The 25,223-nt window shown below is 35.1% G+C and overlaps 1 protein-coding gene across 2 annotated transcripts in view; it reads left to right on the top strand.

The window, feature by feature from the left end:
* Positions 1 to 25,223, top strand: part of HLCS (holocarboxylase synthetase) — a 122,598-nt gene that overhangs the window by 36,752 nt on the left and 60,623 nt on the right. For both annotated transcript variants that reach the window (XM_069871711.1, XM_069871721.1), the window contains one exon: positions 7,891 to 8,162. In XM_069871711.1, coding sequence (XP_069727812.1) covers positions 7,891 to 8,162 — 272 coding nt within the window. The remainder of the gene's footprint in view (positions 1 to 7,890; positions 8,163 to 25,223) is intronic.

Raw genomic sequence — 25,223 nt, 5'->3', positions numbered from 1 at the left:
AATATGTTTCTCTTTCATATGTAATGTGCTTTTTTCATATGCATGTTCGGATTCAGTTTTTTTTTAAAGATACGCTTTCGGTTCTGTATGACGTTTAACCTCTGACCCAGCCACTTTCTTACAATAAACAGTTTGTTGATGAGAGCAGCTGCTGGGAAGATTGCTTCCAGACTGTTCTGTTGCAGCTAAGTAGGAAAAGCAAAAGCCAGGATGCACCTTACAGTGTTGCTTTGCTGTCCTCCTCTTTCCTCTGCTCAGCTCTGGTTTGCATTGAGGGCAGTGCAGTGGGGCCTTCTGTAAGTAGCCTTGTTCTGCAGCTGCTAGGGCTGTTCCATAGTCAGGGGCTGTAACTGGCAGCACTTTATCAAAACAGAAATCAAGACAAATGTGTTCTGCTTAGAGTGGTACACATTCACTCATTATTTTTTTTCCTGTTGTTCCGTCCTTTTAAGAATTTTTGATACTCCTTTTTATATAAAAATAAAGAAAAAATGTCATTGTGTAATTTTCTGTATTTGTTTTGCATGTCTGAATTATAGCCTGTGCCTTCTAGCAACTTAATACCTAAATGGAATACGATGCTAGAAACAACAGTGAGATACTGAAATAAAAAACTTGACATGATGACCATTTTTCCCCTTTCATTGCTAGCTGATTTCTTTTTATCTTATTTTTAGCCTTATTGATAGCTGCCTTTTCTTTGTAGGAGGTAACATTTGATATATTTTTTGTTAGTTGGTGAATTTTGACCTGGGCCCTGTAGCCTATTTTTAGAATGGACTGCTGCACATTGGATAAATTATTTTCCTGCCTACATTCAGTGCTTTTTAAAGCTAAATTTAATTTTGGATTCAAATTTAGGCACAGATTTATGAGCAGTTGCTGGATATGTAGACTGGGAATGAGTTGAAATCTAAGATGCTTCATGTTCAAAGAAATGTAACTGCGATAAAAAGGATAAGGATCCCTTGCAATACTTCGTTAAAAATGTTTCCCTTTAGACCAGGTATTCCATGCATCATTTGGCAAAATGCACCCACTTCTGTATGACTGTTTCTACTCCCCATGCTCCTGAGATGATGCACTGTGTAACTCTGTAATGTAATACTTGAAAACACACTGAAGTGTGGAGATGAAAATAAGGAACTTGGTCTCTGGAATGATCTTTTATAAATGATTAGCTTTTTCTGCTTCTCTTGAGAAGGTATATTGCAGACTAAAGTAACTACCCAGATCACTAGAGACTCCTAAAAAATCCAGTTGGCTGTGAATTTAAAAAGTTACCAAACTCTGCCATATTTCTAAATGCCCTTCCATATTTTATGCAATCCACTGACGTTTTGCATCTTATCTGGGTTTAGGAAACATAAAAGTATTATTAATAAACTGAAACAGATTTTCTAGTTATACAGTATCCTGAGAATGCATGGCAAATATCAGCCAAGTAACTACAGAAGTTCATGAGAACAAGAAATGAGAATGCACTCAGTTGTACTACAATAAAATCTTTATGGAGTTCTTTGGGGGATGGGGAAAGGAAGGAGCAGGGAATTGGGGATTTCTCTCCTTCCTAAGGTTTTTATACTATGAACTAAAGCACAGAATCATGAAAATTATGGCCTTCTGCATGCTGAATATCATAGGACAGATGCACAGATTCTCTCCTGACTTACCCTACAGGAGTGACCTCAGCTAAAATATGTCGTGTTATAAAGTATGCAAAACAAATGAAAATATTATAAGTAACCTGAAGATTGATCAAAATCAGCCAATGGGACTCTGCAGAGAAACTACCTAGCTTGCTCAATTTTTATCTCTTTTCTTGAACAAGAACTGAATTTTCAAATTAATTATAAGCAGTTAATATTAGGAAAAAAGTTTTATATGTGCTTTCTGAAAATGAATTCAGTTGAGTATATATTTCAAATCAGATGTTGAAGGTTCTACAAATAGCCTTTGTGTTTTACAGTTCTGTTTATTCTTTTTATTTCAGTTATTACAAATTCCATCTTCAAGCTTACACTTAGTCTAAAAGGGCAACTATTTAGGACTCCAAGCATTGATGTACATACGAGGGTCTTAAAGCAATAAGCATAGTCTATAACTTTACTTTTTTCTGCATCTTCTGTTTATTGACAGTAGCCTTTTTTCGGTGCCATTTAATATTTATTTATTTATTTATTTATTTATAGCATTTTTCTGTATTGACTATGTATGAACATTAAAATGGGGCTACGGTTGTGTTATGAAACTGTCATTTGCTTCAGATCTCAATGTATGGCATTATTACGGGAAGTAAAAATAGAGGCAGTGTCAGAAAAACATTTTGTGTGTGCCTCATTAGTCAGAAATGTCTGCCAAAAGCTTGCCCTCTTGGGCTAATAGCTGACTTTTCTTGCTGTTGGCCTCCTAAGTCGCTAGCGTTTAGGACTGGAGTTGCCACTGTAGGTGTATTTTTTTGCTGGCACCATTCTTCTGCTTACTACCATGTTGGACTTCAGTTTGTTTCTGTTGGATTCAAGAGATGTCGTGGAAGCTCTCCAGTGGCTAATTTAACACCTTTAAGCTGGTAGGGCTGTTGAGCAAAGCTGTATGATACAAGGAGGATATATTTTTTGTGTGTATGTATATGCGTGTGTGTGTTTTTATATTATGAAGATGAAAAGAGATTCCAAATGCTGTGCACTTTTTAATAAAATGTGTTCTTTTAATCAGTGTTGTTGTAGAATTCGTATGAAATGTATGCTTTTAAGATCATACCAGAATCGGATAATATTATTTGAAAACAGCAAATGTGGGGAGAGGGGGAGCGAGAGGGGAGAAAACCAGGTTAGCCATGTTGGAGGTGTCGTGTCTAAATGTGGTTTTGCTCCAAATGCACTATTCATATGTTCCTCTACAAGGCTGGTGCTTTTTGCCTGTATAATCTTGTTTGAAGTTAATAAACATAAATGTGTATACGATTTAATCTGTACACCAGCTGGTAATATGTGAATCGATACAACTGCAAGCTTTTTAAAGTACACTGAAGCAAAAATGAAGTTAGTTTATTGAAAATAGTTACATACTATGCAAATGATGGAGAAAAATTTTGAGATTGTGTTCTAGCTATGTATCCAGAAAGTGAATACTTGGCCTCACTTAGTCAACAAGCAGTGAGTAAAATAGGGTATTTTCTTATAGTCACAACATTGAGTCATCAGAGCGGTTAAAATAGTCTCTTTTTTTTTCTCCTACAAAAGGAGAGGGCTGACTGATGTGTAATGTTTGTTTTATCGCATTATGGTTTTAGCTTTTGTTCCGTTTTTTTCTCCATGTTTTTAATAGAAAACAAATTGGACTGTGACTGAATTTTGTCTTAACGAAGAATTCTGTTGATACAGAGCTTGACATCACAGTTTGGTAGAAAAGAACAGTTCCCAAAGAAGCCCAGTGAGAGAGATATATACACACACAGATAAATGCAAATGAACTTACATATGAATATAAGAAAACACATCAAAATTCTAGATATAAATATAATGTAAGAATTAAGTCTTAGATTTGTGATTATTTTGACCCATTATAACTGAAAATTTGTGCTTTGTGCATCTGACTGGTTGATAGAGCCCAGGTGCAAATAAAACCTTCTCCATCAGGAGCTGTAATTTTCTGTTATTTTATACTACAACAGAGAAGGGTCCATATGCAGCTGTGTTTTGTCTCTTATGTCTCCCTCTTTTCTCCTTTTTGTTCAATCTCAGCCACTAAGTAAGCGTTAAGAAAAAGTGAAAGTAATGATTACAAGAATAAAAGAATTTTAAACAGCAAAAGAAAACTTCTGTTACACAGCAGTTTCTTCACACACCTGACCGAACTCTTAAAATCATAGAAAGCAGATGTTAAATCATAAACAAAATACAGCTTTTACTCTTCCTTTATTACACTACAATTGCCATTTAAAACTTAGTTCGACAACTTGCAATGTCAGACCGCCATTCTTTGATACAGTAACCCCTAATAAACCTTTGTGCTGATCGGTGGAGGAGCTCAGGGTATGAAGTATGTAGTAACTTAATTTTATTTCTATGAATTTTGTGAGTTAACATCCACTGTATCTCCTCACCCACTCAGAACAACTTTTCATTTAGTGACACCTTAAGTCTGACAATCAAAATTCTGCTGTTTGATCTGTTTCGCCCTGGGTACCAGATCGGTGAGGCTGTGGCTCCTTTGAAATTTTGTATTTCTCTGTGCTTCTGTCTAGGAGGATTTAAGTTGTGCATTGGAGTGCTGGGGGAGAATTTGTTATTGAGATGTGGTAGGTAGTTCCTGTTGGTGTAGTGCTTTCCTGCATTTGGTGATAGTTTTTTACGACTCATTCAAAATAAATTGTGCTTTTATCATTTAAAATACGTGTAGAAAAAAATTTCTCAATATCTATATTAAATTTGTAGTTGATTATTTTAACTGTGGAAAGGTGATTAACTCTCTCACCTCTTAAGTTGTTTGGTTAATAGGTCAGTTTTCATTCTTACTTTAAGGAAGATGGCGATACCTTTACTTTAGAGAATGTACATAGAAAAAAAGATTTGGAAAATGAACGGTTTTATAGGAAATTAAATTTGGCTTGACTTCAGTTCTCTTATTCAAAACAGAAGCAGTGATGATAAACAACACTTTTAGTTGTATTTGTGCCACCCTAAGGAAAGTGTAGCTATATTTACAGAGCATGGTACTGATAATATGTGTAATACAGATTTTAGTATGACTATGTGTAAGTAGCTGCAGTACTGTTGGCAATGCCTCAATATGTAACAGCTACAGCTTTTTTGATTGCATACTCATTTAAACCTTGTACCCACGCATTTTAGGATTTGGATAAATGGTTAGGGTCAGCAGTGTCCAGGAGCTTGGATATTCCCTTACCTTGTGTTGGGTGCTTTGCTGGACACACCTAATCTGGTGCCAGAGGTGTGGAAAGTCGGATAGTTCCTGAACTAACACTTTTTAATTCAGTGGCCGCCAGAGGTTGCTGCAGAACAGCAGACACAGCTGGGGATACATTCTGAATTCAAAGCTGAATCCTGAACATAGCAACAAATCGCACAGTTCCAAGTTCTGACTTGATTATATTCCTTTCAAATGGAGTTGAAGCAGAGCTTAAGCCTGACTTCTTATCTATGTTTATTTTGTTATACAAAAATGTATTTCCCTGTGTGCCAGTGTAATTGTGGAGACCGAAATGTATTGATTCAGCCTCTGCATTTCTGTAACTTTGTGTGAAGGAGAATTTTCTGACAGTGAAAATTAGTTTTTATAGCACGTACTTGGACAGCACCTCAAACTTTGCTTCATTAAAAATTAAACCCTATATTTTTTAGGAATTTTTAAAAATGGAATGCTGGTTTTGATTATGTATTTCTCATGTTTATATTTTTGATCAGCTCTGTAAACATGAGTACATTATGTGAAAATTAGCTTCATAATTATGAACATGTAACAATTCTTAAATGGTTCAATATGCTTTAGAAACAAGAATTAAATAAAGGAGTAAACCTAAAAAATATGGGGGGAAAAAATCACCTGAAAGAATATAATGAAAAGGTTAAATGGTAAGAATTGTGGCATATTTGTAATAATGTAGTATCACACATAAATATATGCTATTTCAGGCTTTTCATAAAGTATGCTCTGGCAAAAATACCTCAGACTTTCTGAAGTTTAGGATCAAGTATTTTGATTTTTGTTTAGAATGTAATAATATTTTAAACACCTTTATTTTTTAACTTGGTATCTGTTTCTGTAAGTCTGTAAACAAGTCCTTATGTGAGTTAAAATGATGGTTTTGTGTCTAGGACTTGCATGCCTGATTACACTAAGTGAATTTGTGTTTGGAAAGCAATAGGAAAATGCACTTTCTGATTAAGCACAGTTTTTCCACATACTGTCTGACAAGAACGAAAGCTATAATTTTTCTAGATATCAGTTACAGCTAATAAGTTACTCTGTGTGTGTGTGTGAAACAAGTAGGATAGTGTGTAAAGAATTTAGCAGCAGTCTGTCAAAGCTATAATGTTACACTAAGTAAAGATACAAGTGCCTTATGCAGATCAAGTCAAAGAAATGCTCATAAAACCTTTAATGCCACATCATCATTTATGTTGCATATAAAAAAAAAGATGGAAGAAAATATTTGCACCATATTTTATCCAAAAAGTAAGATGGAGCTTTAGAAAACCAAGAAATGAGAAGTAATTTCTCTGTAACTAAAATTTAGCTCCTGAGTCACTCTCTTAGATCACCCTGGGGCTTAGAAGCTACTGCCTGATTGCATTTGGAAAGTTACTATTCCTTTTTTCATGTTATGCTCTGCTACCCAGACTGCAGGGCTGCAGACTAGTAAGTCTGCTGACTTTCAGCATACAAAGAATGTCACACAAGAAGCAGCGTCCGTGTGAAACTTAAAGATGTGTAGTTTCTGAGGACAGAAAATCTTTAGAAAGGTGTTAGGAGCAGGAACACATTTCTCATTCTTTATTAAGAAACAACAATGAGATTTGGAAAACTCGAGTAATTCCTTGGATTGATTCTATTCATAGGAAGTTTCCTCTTAATTTTGGTTTGTGGGTTTTAAAAAGTTGAGCTGGAACTCAGAGACATCTTGTTCAAGGGCACGAGAGCTTAGTCCTATATTTGGCCCTCACACAGGAAACATTAGTGTGCTGGTTCCCAGATATGGCAGCAATGGAAAGGAGCGACATATATTTGGTTAGAAGATTTTTATTTAGTAGTCAAAAACCTTCCTCTTAAAAATTTGAAGGCAAGGATCACTAGTGCATTATTTTCAGTAGAATTGAAACTACAATTTTTGTGGTTTCATATATCATAGGTCACATAGAAGACCGCTTTGACTGTAGAAAGAAAGGTCTTCGAAATTTAAGCTACACAAATTGCAATAAGAAGCCCCAGCATCTGTGTTTGTGGGCTGTTAGCTTATGGTTTCTAAAGACATGTCAAACATTTTATATTAAATCTCTCAAAATAGAATTAGGTATGCCCAGAAAGAGTCCTATGTATGTGTAACAATTGTTTCAGGGTGTTAGCAGACAGGCAATAGTCCCAATAATTCATCTTTTCATTTCATATTTGAAAAATTGTATTTCTAAATAATGTAAAATAAAGGAGATAAAAATCACAGTTTTATCTGTAGGTAAGTAAAATTATGTGTGTACATGTATTTTTCACATTTAATTTATTTTTTTTGCACAAAAATGTGTGCTAGCTGTGCCATTGACTGAGACAAGGACAACAGATTGTACATACAAGTGTATTTCATACAGTGGTAGAATTTTCTTAATTGTATTCGTTCTTGAGTTACATGCTTCTCTTTTAGTTAGCTAATTAACAGCCACTTTTTTCTATATTTAAGACAGTAGTAGCCAAGCTTCTGTTAGCTGAAGTTATGAGCCCTTTTAGCAGGTATTCTGCTGAGAAATCAATAAATGCTTTTTCCTTTGCTGCTGCTTTATCCTTCAAGTTGAGTCTTAGCAATGGACTTCCAGCAAATAAACTTAGCATACTGAAAAACTTGCATAATACAGGCGAGCGTGTGCACTCAGTGCTTTAGCATCTAGGAGAATCATAATAAGCCCTGCTATAGGGTAAGATTAAGCCTAGTTAATCTGTGAAGGAACATGGTATCAAGTCTAGGAAGACCATATCAAGTAGTTGGGCCAGGCAGCAGTAAAACAAGCAGGAAAAGCTGATCTTGAAGAGGAAATTTAGTTAACTTTCCTTAGTTAGAGGACAACATGATTGCTAGAATATAAATGTTCGTGGAAGAATGCTTTTGTTTTCACATGTAGTGTTCCTTATTTCTATATCTTGTTTTATTTTCCTTGCCCACAGGAAATCCATCTTTCTTTTCTGAAGTGGCTTGAGGGAAACGTAGATGCTGAAGGATTAAGAGCATCCAGCAAAGTGTCTCTTAAATTTGTTTCATACTGTGAATCCAAAATGGAAATAACTCCATCTCTCATGCCAGTCATCACTGAGATGAGAGACTTCTCGTCAAAACATTTCAACCTGAAGACATATCAACAGAATCTTCAAACAAAGAAGCTTGGAAAGATTCTTCTTTTTACTGAAGTTACCACAACAACAATGAATCTTCTGGATGGGTAAGATAGTGATCTAAATGATGCTGAATAAGCTTTCTGATTTGGAATTCACAATCACAGTAGCACACAGTGTTCAGAAAGCAACTTTTTTTTTCTCTTTAGTTTATTTGTTATCTAAAAGATAGTCAAAGTGAAAGAAAACCCCACCCCTGAATATCTTTTAGGTGGGACACAAAATAGACATCTTTGTGTTCAGAGAATATTAATAATACTAAGCCTTAAAGAATGGGAAAATCGGAGTATGCCAACTTTTTACTTTGGCAGTGGAGTTTAATCATTATTTCTTTTGCAAAGCATGAACTTTGCCATAGGAAATTCTAAGGTATTAAGTATCATGTTTAGGAGATCATATACATTTTCTAGGACAAGTTATTTTTGAAGCTAGTTATTTGACAAAATTAATACCAAGTAGATTGTGGCCTTTATTTTAACATCACTGTTTTCTCTCCTTCCTTTTACTGAATATATCACTGAAATGCTCTTTAGTGGTTTGTTTGAGGTTCTTTTAACATTGATTAGGGTTATGCTATGCATTCATTCATCATCACATAGATGACCCTTGTGAATGAATTGTAGGATACCTTTGAGAAGGTAGTTCATTACAGTTTCAAATGGGATTAAGCGATATGAAAATCACAGTTACTAAATCTTAGGTTGGAGTCTATGTACAAAGACTATACTGTTGCCTTTCATGAAATAGTCTTATGGCAAAAAGTGTCTTTGGGAAGTTGTTGCTCTTCGGGAGAGATTTTGTGTATTTCTACCTGCAGCTGCTTTTAAGTATTAATGTTAATTTGTCTGCAGAAATTGCAGGTGAATTTTACTGTTCAAAATACCCTCAGGAATTTTGATTTTGATTTTTTTTTTATTCAACATTATCAGTTAAATAATCTTGACTGTTACTGTAAATGATTAGTTAACCAGCAATAATAGCTTTAGTCCTCAGTTAGAGAGCCTAAATTTGGAGACCAATATGTTAAAAAATATGCCATCTTGTGAGTTGTAAAGGTGATTTATTTTAGAATATATGCACACAAAATCTGTTAATGAGGATGCATTATAATAATAAAGTAAATCAGTTTGCAGTCCTACAGTTGACACTGATAGAATTTACAAGTGTGCTAAAACATTGCAATTTAGAGATAGTTGGAACCAAATACAAATTTCCTTCAACTTCAAACCGTTCTCTGTGTGTGTATGTACTTATGTGCACACACATTAAAAAAATATTGCTATGTAATTGCTATATAAATTTATTTAGATATCACAAGCTAAATAGAATCATGTCTGGCCAATTTACATGTGATTATATTAGCTGCCTTGCTTTTCTTGGTAAGAGAAGTGGTCTTTGTGTTTTAATGGGTGCGGAAGCTTTACTTTCTTGTCTTTAAAGTGCTGTACCAGCAGAGTGGTCAGTGCTCAGGTTGCTTTTTTACATTAAACAGTCCAAATGTAATGAAGTGTTTGCAGATGTGGGTCTTCAAGATTTTTCCCATCATGATATATCTTGAGTAGTTGGTTTTCAGATAAGGAAGGTGCAAACTAGAAGTCCTGGATCTAAGTAACTTGTACTGGGAAGATGATCTTAGTCAGATTATAAAATGAACAATTAAATTTCTCTTATGGAAAGATCTTTGTCTTGATAAGTTAAAAATATGTCTTAAATATTATGGATGATGTTATTGTAAATACTTTGTTGTCGTAGATCATGGGATAATGTAGGTCATGTGATCTGCAATTTAGCAAAGTACCTTGAGCCTTCACAGATGATAACATTTCATAAATCAGTAGAAACTGATGCAAATACTGTTAGGTCATTTTTAGTGGAGAGGAAAAAAAACCCAAGTTGTCAGGTTTTGAAGGTACTTCTAAATGAACCAATATGAGTTTGTTAGGATACGTGGATGACACTTTTCTCTAATTGTCAGTTCTGAATGAAAGGAAAACATCAGGAAAGAAGACTTTGTTTGCTGGGGCAAAAAAAATAGGTATCTATTGATCATTCTTGATTCCCAGAAAAAAATTGGCAATACTGTGTTTATGTAATCATATATTGCAATAAGCACTTTTTACATAATAGACTCTCTTAGGGTGTCTGAAATTTTACTTAGCTTGTCATACCTGAAAGTATGATACAGACACCTCAAGATCATAGTGTGATTGGTAGTAAATTTAGTTAGTAAATTATTTAGTTAGTAAATTATAAATAAATTTAGCATTTAACTTTCGTGACTTTAGATTTTCTTGTACCTTTGCCACTCACTGAATGTCAAACTTGTGTCTTCTTCCTTTCTACATCCCCAAACCTTAATATTCCCCAAAAATTAAGATGTGGAAGGAGAAAGTGGACTGGAACTAATTTAATGGCTGAGCAACCTCACAGTAGAGAAACAGCCGGAGCCTAATAGGGGTCTTTGTCTGCATTTCCACCGTGGCTGGTAATGTGCCAGTCAAAAGTCAAGCAAGAGAAACAGGTGGAAACTATTAGACCTGTCATAAAGTTTGAAAAATTGATTCTGGAGGCGAAGTGAATAGATTGAACTTGACAGTGTTGTCCTAAAGATTCTAAGGGAAAATTCTGTAGTTTAGTGCGGGATTCCTTGATTGTTCATCAGCTCTCCAGATGGCAGGTCTTGGTAGTTTGTGTATTAACGTGCACACTGTATTGTCACTGGAATACATTTATGTCTCCTAAGATAATAAATGAAGTGTGAATTCACCTGTAGGTATCTACAAATAAATGGCATTAGTCTAATTGTAAAATAAAGATTTATTCAAATGTCCCGTAGTTTTAGATGATCCCTATTGCTTTTATGATTTCATGTTAAATGCTTTATTTGAATTATTTGAGGCTATTTTTAGAAGCACTTCTACTTTTATTTCTTAAACTAAAATTTAAAATCTGTACCAAAATTTAGAGGCTGCCTTGCTTTTTCTCTGAAAAGAAATTCTTTCTCTAAGTTTCCTTTCAGAAACCTTCTCTTCAAAGACGTTTACCTTAATGCCACCTGAACAGGTTAACCTTGTGAGAAGCAGTTCTGCTTTTTCTGTCTGCTCTCCTCAAAGCGTGTGTGGGATTGCATGATTTAAGATGAAAGCATTATTTTTCAGTATTGATCTGCTGTAGTCGTAGAAGTGTTACATTATAGAGACATACTTATTAGACTTGGAAAACTTGAGATTGTTAAAGAAATATTTCTAGTACACTCTAACTGGCTGGAATAGTTTCACAAGAATTTAATTAAGAAGTAAATTAATTAGATGTACATTTCAGTTGTAATCTTTACCAGCACCTTATATCCTGTTTTACTGTTTTAGTCGGCAGAAGATTTGATTTGTACATGATTAAGCCAGCATGTGATATATTCTATATGATATGCCTTTGTGGATCCCTTTTCCCCAATATTTAAGAAGTATAAAGTGCTTTTAGGAAGAGTTTGACATAAAAGTGGTGAATTTTAGTGGAAATGAAATGTGGGATGAAGTTGCTTTCATAATTGCTGACTAGGTTATTTATGTAAAATGTCAGCTTAGTATAAACAATTCCTAAACAGTTAAAAGCTTTGAAAAAGAAAATCCTTCATATCTTTGGTGCCCTTTTACTTTTTCTTTTTGCTTTCTTAGATTCGTATTGTTTAATTTTTAAAAATTGTACTACATCTCTAACTTTGGAAAGTGAGCATTAGGACACATTTTTTAAAACTCTTGTTCCAGTTGTATTCAAATATGCATGCTGCTAATGCAGGTATGAGCTAGTGAAAAGTAAGAGTAGCATATAGTTGAAAGAGATTGAAATGGCACTTTAAAGGCACAAGCAAGCGGTGTAAGATTGACAATCTGTATTTTGAATTTAGGGATTCGTTTTTTTTCAGATCCTTGTGATGTTTTACTCTGTGTAAACAGAGTGAACTTGTGTTTAGTCATTCTTTGTACCTCGATGGTCTCCCTTATTCTCTGCTTAAACCATATTTTTAAAAAACAAATTAGAATCGGATAAGTAGTGGAGGATGGGTTGAAATGTCATTTGAACATAGAAACCTGTCATTAATGTAGCCTTTGCAAAGTATGCCATACAGTCATAGTGCCTATTTTCATTCCAACATCAGACGTACCTGTGCAAAGCCTCCCCTCCCAGGATTCCACTAGGACTGTAACTACAAGTCAGAATTATTCTTCTCACAACTATTAGCTCAACTTGATCAGCCATTTTCTTAAATGCTATGAACCTTTTTTACTACTTTTAATATTATTTTAGCTAGCTGTGTCTCGTAATCTCGGCTCAGGTGGGTGGAGGAAGCTGTTTTGCTGTAATAGTCAAAACCCTCTGCAAGCTGTGGTTTGAGATGTATGTTTTGTTGGAGTACAAATTCTTCAAAGAGTAATCTTTATCTTTTAGCATGGTGAGACTACTCTAATACATTAATAGTCTGCTATAAATACATGTTTTAGTACCAACATTAACAGTTTGTAAAAATTAACCCCATACACCTTTCTCCTTCAAGAATGCGACTTGGAGAGCTGCAAAGTGCCATGGTGGGCAGGAAGTATGCCAATAAATCATGTACTCATTTTATACGTAATCTTTTCTACAGATACATAACCAGAAGTATTTTATCAGTTTGGATAACAAATACTTCTTTGTGCAGAGAGCTCTCACAACAGTTCATATTGTTTTTAAAAGCTTTGTTCCCTTGATTTTGTTTATTTATTAAACTGTGGTGTGGGATAGGAATGCTTTGCTTGGTGAATGTCTAACCAGTGGCCATAGACTTGCTGCTTAAGGAATTTTACACTTTTAATCTACATCTCTCCCATATAAAACTTAGCCTTGATATAGTATCATCTTCTTTTGTTCCTTGTCATTTGGGTTACTAACTTTTAAACTTTCTTTTTTTTTTTTAATATTTGCAGTGCTGAAAGGCTTTTCTCAAAACAAGAAAGTTAGAACACATTAATATCTGCTTCCATGCTTGTTTTTCCTTGCGAGTTCTTATGTATTCAGTATTTTGTACCTTCCTTTGGTGATAAAGATTAGCTCAAATAACACAATCTGTTTCTCTCCTTTAAATCAAATCAAATTAATTTCAACAGTAATTTTTGCTAATGTAGTTTTAAGTGTATAATATTTCCTACTTTATTCTTCCGTTCACTTATTGGTAGCATTCTGCATCATCCAGTGTTGAAGAAATCTGTCCTTCAGACTGATAACAAAAGATCATGCAGGAATTTTTGTAATACAGCCAAGAGTCTGTTCCCTTCCTTGGCTGTAGAAGGGGAGGAATTTGGAAGTTTTTGGCACTGATTTGGTTCTCTGCCATTCCCAGAGTCTTCTCTGCAATACCATTTTTCATTACATGCTTGCTGAAAGATTTCTGTATTAGGATTTGTCATCTCCTTTGCGTCAATTTTCCTTGCCTTTCTTTCCACCTGTTGTGAACAGTTCTTGAGGGCGCTAAACAATTAGGTCCCTATTTTCCTGTCACGCACCTTGTGTGTCTGATTTTTCATGGAACTGAAGGCAAAATATGTTCCTCTTCATTTTTTTGTTATGTAAAATTAGTAGTTTTTCTTCCTGTTAATAAAGTGGGCCCCCTGCTTGCATGGTTTCTGTCAGTGCAAGGGGAGGTTTGGCATTCCCAAAGGGGATTGAGTCATAAAAAAAAGATACCCGTTTTGCAGAGCAATTAACCCACATTGAACTTTTATAGCGTATTGTATTACCCTGCTGCTGGAAGTTCCTGAACAATTTGCACTGTATGAATACACATATAGCCTTGGAACACTCATCATTCATTAAATATGAGAGGAAACCCTGTAAGACTGCACAGTTAAAATGAGAGCTAAGGAATGGAAGTGGAAGGGTTTCAAGAACATTTTACTGTTTTGTTCTACATGGTGCTGTTTTCATGCACACATTTTAAAACAAACTTCTTGTATTAAGGTGCAAAAATTTAACATTAAAGTTACAAATGATCACTTTTTTGTAGATTATCTTGAAGAAGTATGTAATTTATGTAATAGAAGATGGTCTATCATAATAATATGTATAGTATTGTTAGATATAATTATAGAATTAATTAACATAGTACATGTATATTATTGCTGTTCGTTTGCTAACTGTCATTGTCAATTCTGCCTTTGAATTTTAACTTTTATTTAGCAAAAAGAAATGTAGCTTAAGCTTAAACTACCCAGAAGCACATATATATATTTATGTTTGCACCTCATTGAGAAAGAGATTTTCATGCTTTTTCTGATATTATATTGTAGCATATTGTTAATTATAACAGTGTCAGGGCAAAGACGTATCAGGTAGGGCTGTCTTTGCATTTGTCAAACTGCTTTCTTTGCACTGGGAAACCTGCCACCTTATTGCCACTGGTCCAAGCTCAGGTCAGACTTTAGCCTCTAATGAAGTCATGCGCTTACGGTAATAAGTTAAAAAACTCAGACATGCATAAGTCAGTGTAGGACTTGACCCATTGACTTAAAAAGGGGAGGGCAAGGCACAGCAAAACTAGAGATGCTGATAATGTGGTCAGATGAAACAACATCCCCGCCTCCCTAATTAACCTTATTGAGTCGTTTGGGGCTTGGACAAGCCATAGATCTGCAGTTCTGCTCCATACCTTTTTATTGTAATTGGTATAATCATCAGATTAGTAACAGAATAAATTGAAGATATGGTATTCAAATAGAACAGAATAGCAGTTAGGTATCTAGGTGACTTGATAATATGTTTGATTAACCATATGCTCGCTTTAGTTATGGCTGAGGAATTCCCAGTTCAGGAACTAATAAAGAATTCACTTGGCTGAGCACTGCGTGTTTTTTACACTTAATTTATGAAGGAGGTGTGCTGGAGACATCCAGCACATGCAAGTTCTAAACAGATTCTCTGTTTTTTCAGAAAATGGGAGTTCTGGAGGAGTGAAGCCCAATATGCAACTCCTGGCCTACCTCAGCTTTGGAGTTATGTCTATGTAGTATTTGTTGTCTGGTCGTTTTAGGAAGCTGGTGGGAAGAACTGCTGTTGTCAACCAAGGAGACAAACATGCTCTCTGCTAGGTTTTGTCTTTAAGTACTTTTATTTGAAACTACAATAAAGATCTGAACACTGAAATACAACTAAAAGCAGTCATACAAAATCTGAATTCTTCTCTGGAGATGTCAGTTTCTCACTCTGACTACACAGGGAGAAGAACATAGTCAGATTTCTTAGAAACCCAAAGTCAGATTGTGGCTTCCAGTGTCAATTTCACACATCTCCATATCCGTGGGTTTGTTAGGGAAAAAAAAAAAAGAAAAAAAAAGACATTGTATTTACCACAGTATGGGAGCTAAGGTAGGAACTAAGAAACTAATGGCATGGCTCTTCAGGGGGGTTTAGACAGCACTTGTTCAGGTGCTGTTAAGGATAAATACACTGATTTTTGTTTGTTCCAGAAGATAGTGATTTAATTTCGGAATAAGTCTGTAATTGTTTCCAGGGCCAAAAACTCTCACAGCTTGTGTAATTTCTACCTTAAGCAGGAAACAAAGAAAATCCCACAAAATCTGAACTCTTTACCTAAATCCCTCTGGCCTAATTTATTTTCACTTATATTCCTAGTTAAAATATTTTAAGAATCTGTTTGTATTCAAACGAAGGCTTGCATTTATCACACCTCATATCATTCAGCCTAAAATGTCATGGCCTGTAGAATGGTGTGTAAAAAAAGTGAGGTTCCCCCACTGCAATTTTGTGATCCCCAGGATTGCTATAAAATGCTGTACCTCATGTTGCTTTCAAAAAAATTTACTGGCATTGTTCTTGTTGCTTAACTGTTAAATGTGGATGAACTTCCATGTGTTTTTAGTAAACCTGAACTGACACTATTTTTACTGATTGTATCTTACATAAAAACAACCCCAAAAGTATTTTAAAGGATTCTTTGCAAACACAAAGCATTTATGATGTATTACATTAAGCAGTTGCAGGATACAGCTATAGACATTTTTCATTTGATCTGTGTTTGAATGAATCTTCAGTCTGTCCATTCACTAAGGAAGATGAAGATGCATAGTGAAGAGAAAAGAGGAGAAAAAAAGGCAGATGGATGGAGGCTGAGACATAGGAAAGAGGAAATAAAAATATGACATTAAAAGGAAACAGATTTTATTTGTATTTATTGAATATATATTTATCAAAAGGTAAAATAAGTGGGATGTAAGAAGATTGCAGTATTAATTGAGGAAAAAATTATGCGTTGTCAGTGTTTATCAAACCAATTACTGATCAAAAGCCCAGCACTCCCTTGTTCAAATGGCAAATTGTCTAGTGAGAGATTCTGTACATAGTGTTTATGGTCGATTTCTTCTGAAATCGTAACGGCTGGTGATAACTCCACTTAAGCATGTAGTGGATCCATTTCTAAGGGGTTTTTTTTTGTTTCAAAATGGAGGAGTATGAGGCAAGGGGAAACCTTCATTTTGTTGAGGCCAACTAGCAATTTTGCCCAGTCATAGCTGAATCTGCAATTATCACGTCCTGCTTTACCTGTTCATTTGTAGTCATCCTTTAAATAATTCCAACCATCATAATGATTTTTAAATACCTAATCAGAATCCCACAAATTGCTTATATTTCATGCTTCTAAAAATGGAGCTTATAATATACTACAGTGTACTTCTTGGATATCATGTAATTCATTAAATTGTGTATTACATGACAGCGGAATAGCTTCAGAATTCATTTCACTTGCCTAATGCTTTTCATCCGTTCATTTACTATCTTTATTCAAATCCTTGGATAGGCAGTTAAAATTTCAAAATGGAATTTCATTCACCCATTTCTAAGCCCTTAAAACATATTGGTAGGCTTGGATGGGCTGTTGGCTGTTGATGGAGGAGGACATTTTTATACTGCAGCATAATCTTTCAGGTGAAATATTTCACCTATATGATCAGTCACTTTGTTTAAATCTAAGACTTAGTTTCTCTTTTAGACGTATGAGAAAATAAGTTTGGTCTTGCAAAGTGATTGTTACAGAACCAGCTTCCTTTTAAGGGTGATTAATGTGCAATATGATTGTTGCAGTGAAACTGAGATTTATGAACACTGGGGGAGTAACATACAGACAATACCATAGTGGCTAAAAATATTTCACTCTTCACTGGAGTAAACCAGGACTTGATGCCTTCAGAACAAATAGTTGTTTGATATACTAGTGTAAATGCAGATGTTGGTGGTATCAAACAGACTTACAAGCTGTTTTAGAACTGCTTATTACTGGCATTGGATATGTTCTGATCTTGTATCATAAAAGGTTTTCTTTCCTGGTTGAATGTAGATGCTCATCCCAGCCCTAGAAGAAAGATAAATGTTTCTTTCTTTTTTTTCTTTTAACCTTTTTCCTCCCATCAGCTCTGTTTGTGCTCCTGGCTTCTGAAATGGAAGTTTTATGTAGATCATACATTTAGGAAGTAATACAGAAGAATGCTTTTATGATCTCAATAGGCTTCTGCAAAAGGAGAAAATAGTTTAAAATAATATCCACAGCTGTGAAAGAAAAGAAGGAATATTATTTTACAGCTTTTAAGTTTCAAGACTGCACATCGGATAAAGAGTTCTCATTCAAGTCTTTATTTATTAGCAAAAGATGATGTGTATGCTTGTACAGAGTATGGTACCAGATGTGAAATATAAAAGAAATTGTTAATGGCCACCTGCTTTAATGGACATTTAAAATCTTGTGTGGTAGTTGATGTCACATAGAATTCATGTGATAGAGAATAATTTTAAGTTAGTAGACTGTGTCAGGTTAGCAATGATTGATGCTTGTGTAGTGTTTAATACTTTCCAGTACAATTTATCCATCCATTTGAAAAAATAAAAGTGAAGTAAGCACCTTTTGCCAAGCTTTTTGAAAAGCAGCTGTGAGTAGCTTGGACATTTCTTGTGAAAACCAAACACCACAGAATTTTTAATGGGAGGTATTTGGAAGTCAGTAGAGCACTGTAACTCTAGCTTATTTGGCTCTTGTTTTGTTTCTATCTCTGCATCAGCATTCTGCTACCATTCAGTTGTTAAATTTACGTGGTTACCTTTGGAACTAAGTGCAGATTTCTTCTTCTGGGCTATGTTTTCTCCATCAGAATACTGAAAATGTGCTGACAGAAAGAATGGATGGAAGATGCCCTTGTGTGCCACAGTACCAGCATACTATAAAGCCTCAAGCGGGAAAGAATCTTTATGCCAAGAGGCTTCTTGGTTTTAAGAAGTAACGGCAATTAACGATTCATGATGTAGCCAGTTGAAATGTTAGCTGTATGGAAACATTCAGCCTAGGAAACTTCATTTAGGCACAGAATATCACCTTTGCAGTGGATTTAACTGACTATGCTAATCTTGACCCTTGGAACTAAAGTTTGCTTGATTAACTCTGATTTCCAGAGCCATGTGCTGTAGCCACAGAGATGGAAATTGATTAAAGAATATATTGTCATAGGTATTTCACTGCATGACAGGTTCCTGAGGCGTTTTTTTAACCCTTCTGACAGAGTCAGATGATGAATTATTTTGCTTAACAGCCAAACATGGCCTTCATAGCACCATAAATCGTGTTATAAAATGGTCTTAATTTGGTTTAGTGATTTCTCTAAGCAGTTATAAATTTAAGTATACAAAACATATTAAAATCTTTCAGGCAAATTTATTCTATTTGTTAATCTCTGTTATAGACAAGGATTGCAATTTCATGCTTATCTTTTAGGGACAATAACAAGATTTCTGCTTATATTAGTTTCATTTCTGTTCCCAGTAGTTTCCTTACACATTTCCAGTATTTTGCTATTATCAGTAACTTTTATTTCCTTATTGTTTAGCTTCTGGTTTGATTTCGTGTTTGAGATGGATAAGATATAACTTATGGTTATTACAATCTAATTAATTAGTACCAGTTATTAAAACTAGAAAGTGCAGGACTCACGTATTTCTTTTTTTTAAAATGTAATTTAATTTTTACATAATTCGGATAGTTGCTTACTGATAAAAAAAAAATATATGTGTTAGGGGAAATCAATCTCATTTCATTCAGGAACTCAAATCTTGACCTGGTATGTGTGGGGAAAAAAAACTTATTTTGGTAAACTGTATTGAATTTAGCCTTTCCTATACTTTGTTGTCTTAAAAGCCTTCATTGATCTGCTTTAAATCCTGCAGTTCTGAACATGGTTTGAAGCAAGTAAGTTGTAATGGTTAAATGCTTTAAAAGCAATGAGCAATATTCTAAGTCTCCCCTTCCCTTTTATGTGTCAGCTGACTTGAAATGTGTAAAATACACATTTCTGACATGTGTCATCAGGAATTTGCGTGCTGCCTTCTCTTATTTTTCATCCACTTTTTCCTCCTAAAACCAGTTAAGACATTTCTTACTCTAGAGAATGGATTCAAACTTTGAGTGTTTTCACAGTATGACTGAACAGTAATATCAAATATGAAATTCAACACAATTCCTCTTTAGCTGACAACACAAATAGTTTAAAAAAGGGAAAAAACAAATGGAAAGAATGAACTCTTGAAATTGAAATATTTTCATCTATGTGTTGCATAAATAGCAAAATTTTTCCCCAGTGTTTTATGCCGAAATGGGAGCAGACAAGAAGAGACAGACTTTAAATGTCTTTTTGGGATATCTGCAAGAATAGGTATAACACTTTGTATGCTTAATGCTAGTTGTTACTATTTTGTAAAACTCACCAGAAATTTTGAACTAGAATTCTATGGAAACCAGCTAGTAAAGGCAATAGAGAAACCTTTCACTCTGAAGATTTCTAGATACAAGACAGTCAGATTTTTGGGAGGAGGGTGAAAAGAAAAGTGAAGAATAGGTAAACTTGGACTAAAATTGATGGTTTATTTTTTATGAAGTTGAGGCCGATCAATAAGCAGGTCCTGTTACATGTTGTATAGAACATAATTCAGTGTGGAATAATGTCTGCTAGTCATCATTAGCTCCTTGCAGAAGGTGTGTTGCTGTTCAAGACTTTTCTGCTTTTTATTTCAACATGGCACGAGCATAAAAAGTATGGTAGGTGTTTTTGAGAGTGTGGATAATTGGAAAATCAGGATTCTGCCTGATAACTTGTTTTTTATTTGATTACTCTTTGGAGGTTTCAGTGTTCAATAGTCATCAGAACAGGTAATACTTAGTCATTGACAACTGATATTTCACTGTTGACTGGGGAACAACTGGGCAGAAACTGTACCCCTTTACCTGTGAAGGAGGAGCTGAATAAATCCCTCCAGTTAGCTGAAGCTGTAATACAGGGTGTTCATGACAACAGTATTACATTGATTTAGGGGGAAAATGGTAATTTGCTATGAGGCATTAGCTTAATAAACTAGTGTGCCAACAGAAGAGGTTAAGAAGGGTGAAAATGTTCTATTTTTGATGTTTTGCCAAGTTAAGCAGTGAAATATTGTCGATGTGAACCAAGTGAAATGGAATGCTTTCTACTTGGATTTGAAACCAAAAATCTTGGTGAGTGAGTGATAATTCATAAGTGATAGAGTGTAACAGCAGATAAGGACCCTTCCTCCCCTGCTTCCTCTCCCATTGAGGAAAAATAGCTGAGCAAAAATCTCAAGTGCTGAGATGTTTCTTTTGACACTGTGAAACACTTATTTCAAATATTTGTCTGCTTGTATATCGTATCTATTATACCAGATGTGCCACATACAAATTAGACATGGCTCTTAAAGTCTGGTAACCCTAGATTTTTCAATATTTTGAATGTAAATTTTCCTTTTATTTAACTGTTCTGTAATTCATTGCAGGGAGGCTTTCTAGTGATAGTGGGCTATAGCTTCTTAATTAAAATTCTCAGCAGAATTATTCCCATACTTGAAATGCACGCTTTATTTAGTTCTAAGAAAGAAATATTTAAGTGGTGTTCAAACAAGAAATGTAGAAATGGAGGTTGCATTTCCTAGATTCAAAACCAGATTCTCTTAATTACTTGGCTAAGTCTGCAACTGCATTTAGTACCTAACAAAACCTTCTTGGAAATAGGGAAGTTTTTTTAACAGTGTTGGTAATATACAAAGAAAGCCTAAGCTAAATTCAGACTACAAAGTACTATCAGAGATTAATGAAATATAAAAAATAACCCTGAGTCAAACTGTGCTATAATTTTTTTCACTTTTACTTGTGCTGTGAGATAATTTAGACGAACATTTTATGTGAATGTTTATCTTGTACTCTGTATCTAATGGTTGCTCGCATAGGAATCATAGAATCATAGAATAACCAGGTTGGAAGAGACCCACCAGATCATCGAGTCCAACCATTCCTATCAAACACTAAACCGTGTCCCTTAGCACCTCGTCCACCCGTGCCTTAAACACCTCCAGGGAAGGTGACTCAACCACCTCCCTGGGCAGCCTGTTCCAGTGCCCAATGACCCTTTCTGTGAAGAATTTTTCCTAATGTCCAGCCTAAACCTCCCCTGGTGGAGCTTGAGGCCATTCCCTCTTGTCCTGTCCCCTGTCGCTTGGGAGAAGAGGCCAGCACCCTCCTCTCTACAACCTCCTTTCAGGTAGTTGTAGAGAGCAATGAGGTCTCCCCTCAGCCTCCTCTTCTCCAGGCTAAACAACCCCAGCTCTCCAGGAGAGTCCCCAGGAGACTTCATGTATTAATTTAGTTGAAGTGAAAGTGCTCCGGGCACCCCATTCTGGACTTCAGCAAAGTCATGCTAGGCAGCTTTGCAGGGTATAATACTGGTACTGCTTGCCCATTCTAGCTGGCTGTGAAGCCAACTGACAGTCACATCCAGTACAATGCTAGGGGACATAAATTAACTGCTCCTCAGTAAACCAAGCATTTTTTTTTCTTTGTATTTAACAGAATCATTCAATGCTGGATTCAAAAAAATCATGTTGTCAATGTCTTTACAAACTTCAACCACGTAACTTTTAAAAAAGCTAAATAGTGAATGCTGTATATTACAAACTACCCTTTAATTTTTTAAAGAATAATGAATTTGGATTGTCTTGTTTTCAATCTGTCACGTATTTCAGTATTTCTAAAGGTCTTTTGTGTGTGTTTGTGTGTGACATGAATATCATCAAGGGAACGAACTGTAAGGCAGAAGTATTTGCCTAGTCTGTGTTTTCAGCTTTATGTGTTCTAGTAAATCTGAGGTGCTTCGTTCTGATTTTCAGGTTTCAAAATACATTAATCATCTCTCCATCTTATGCAGTGGCTCATACCCACCTCATTACAAGAAGGGTGAGAATATGATCCCTAGGTGTGGTTTTTCTTAAATGGGTGATTATTAGTGTGTATGCCATTTGTGCGTAGATTTCTGCACTGTACACATTGCATAGTGTATTAGGTCTTCCTAGCATTAGTTACATTTATATGAAGGGGATTTTTTCTGTGCAAACACATTCTGAAGGGTGTTTTTGAAACACTGATATTCGTGTTACTAGGGACATGTGTGGTTTCTGCATTATTTGCCAGTAATTTGAGTTGGATTTGGTTTCAGAAAATGTGAGCTAGTTTTATGTCTGCTCTGATTTTACCTATGTCTGTTTTAAAGTACCAGCTGTATGGCAGATGCTCACATTAAGGTTTTGAGTTTTGAGCAGAATCAAGAAATTCTCAGGATACCTTATTTTCCTCTACTACAGATTTTTCTCCTTCATATTCAGCCAATCCATAATCATGGGTGTGTAACTGTTTCAGTCTTTTGTCAAAATCTGCTGACTCAAACCTGTTTCCTTAATTTTCTCCTCTTCTCTGTACCGTGGTTCTCTTCTCTCAGAGCGTAACTGGTGAGTATGATCCACATGGGAAAGGGAAAGAAAGGGAAAGAAATTTTGTTCTGCTTGTTCATTTCTATTAACTCAAAATTTTATCACTACCTGCAAGAAATTATATGTTTATATTTTGTTTTACTTTTCACTATATCCACGTCCTTAGTTCCTTTCATTGTTTGGGAGTCCAGTCTACTGTTTGTCAGTCTTATGCCATTTGCTTATACAAGCTGCAGAATTGATGTAATCTAACAACAGAAGCCCTTACCCTCTTCTTAGAGAGCAACTTATTTTTTTTGGTGACTCTGATCAATCTAGTTGGCTTTGCATTTTTTGTTTGTTTCTGAAGTTAGAATCTCCTTGCCATGCCCCTATTTTTGCCCCATCTAGCTGCATATAATAATTTAAAGCCTTTTTTTTCAGGTGGTACAACAGTTCAATGTGGAAGTGGACTCATAAATTAAGGCCAGAAATAGTACTGGCCATAAAGTACTTGGTATAATATTTTCTCTGTGGTATTCCTGCTGTTTCTTCTAGACTGATTCGTTTATGTTTTTACTGACGTGTTGAATCACATAAATTTTTTTTTTGGAGGCTATGTGTGGTTTTAAAGATACTTGTGAAGTAGAACTTGCTGCAGGAGCAGGGCCTAAATTTACCTTTCATATTTGTGCCGTTTTCCAACTTTGTTTTTTTTCTTAAATCTACAGTTGCTTTCAGCAGGCACTAACTACACAGGTTGTGACTACAAGCTGTAACCGAAAGCATAGTTTGACCTTCTCTAATGTGGGAATTTAACAGTCCTCCTTGGGCTTTCTTGAATAATTTCTTCTTTCTTCTCTTTGGGCTTCATAATCTTGGTTCCAGAACAAAAAGCACTAGCCCTCTAAGTATATTTTTTTTCATTTTTCATTGTAGATATTGTATTTTTAACAAATATACCCAGTAGAAGAGTTTTGTTTTAGGATGTACCCATGTATACTTGAGTACATGAAGTGTATTTGCAGTAACAAGCTTTGATAATGGAAGCATGTGAAGATTTCTGAAAGGAAGCAAGTGTCTGGCATGTTCCGTGTATCATGGCAGGGGGATTGGTTGGTCTTTAAGGTCCCTCCCAACCCAAACCATTCTATGATTCTATGATCTACTTCTAGTCTTTTATGTGACAGAACTTAATCTTATGAAGTGGTTTTGTGAGGTCTTCAATTATCTCTTTCAGAATTTACATTAATAATTTTATAAGAAATTTGTACTCTGTAATCTTTGGCATTTGAGCAAGTTTAGTCCTGTTCTGGAAAGTAGCTAGAATACCTTCCAAGAGTCTTCCTCAGCCCTTTTTAATGTGTGACTATTAGGCTGTTTGTTTTCAGGGACAAACTACAACTTTACTGAAAAGTTGAATTATAACATATTTAAGAAAAATAAATTGTAATTTGTTCCTCATCCTTTAGTTGTCATAACACCATGTGTCTTTGGTTTACAAGGTTTGTGACAGGCTAGAACTGAAAATTTTTTGTGGATGCTCTTTCTTGTTGTGTTGACAGAATATAATTTGGAAAATTACTAAAATAACATTTCAACACTAAGGAGGATTTGAATGGTTAGATTTCATTTTAAAAAATACATTAAAAAAACCCTAAAATGCAATTTGCTTCTCAGGTTCTAAGTGATATCAGATGAGTTTTCTTCTCTATGGGAGAATTTATAGCTGTATGTATTACTGGATAGTCAGTAAAAATTGCAATATAACCTCCAGAATAAATGTTTGAGAAAAACCAATAATTTCTTGCATAGTATCATATCATAGAGATGAAAAAGTAGAAAGCTAAAGGTTGCACCCTTTTACATTTGAACGTAATGGTCAGCAAGCATATTTTTAAATTGTGTTTATGCTGTTACACTGTGGATGCTAAGTGGGAATGCTGTAAGTAACAGATGCAGTTCCAATGGAAACCAAAAGTTTGTGAATGTGAAGGGAAGAGCTCTGCAGAGAATGGTAAAAAATCAGTTTATATGGAGTTTTTCTTAATAGGACACAATCTTACATGTACTTTGTAGACCTACGGTAATGTGGATTCTACAGAATAGCACAGAGTGGGTGTAAATCAGGTGATTTTTTTATTTGTAACGTAGATGTCTCATTACTTGCACTGAAGTGACTATAAAAGGATAGTGGTGCTGTTGATATAAATTCAATATTTGTGTTATGTTGAACAGAAGCATGACCAAGAAGAAAGCCTTGGAAGCTCAACTAGGAA

This window comes from Phaenicophaeus curvirostris, chromosome 1 (assembly GCF_032191515.1).
Source record: "Phaenicophaeus curvirostris isolate KB17595 chromosome 1, BPBGC_Pcur_1.0, whole genome shotgun sequence".
Taxonomy (NCBI): Eukaryota; Metazoa; Chordata; class Aves; order Cuculiformes; family Cuculidae; genus Phaenicophaeus; species Phaenicophaeus curvirostris.
Note: the sequence above shows the minus strand (reverse complement) of the source record. Positions and strands in the feature narration are given on the sequence as shown.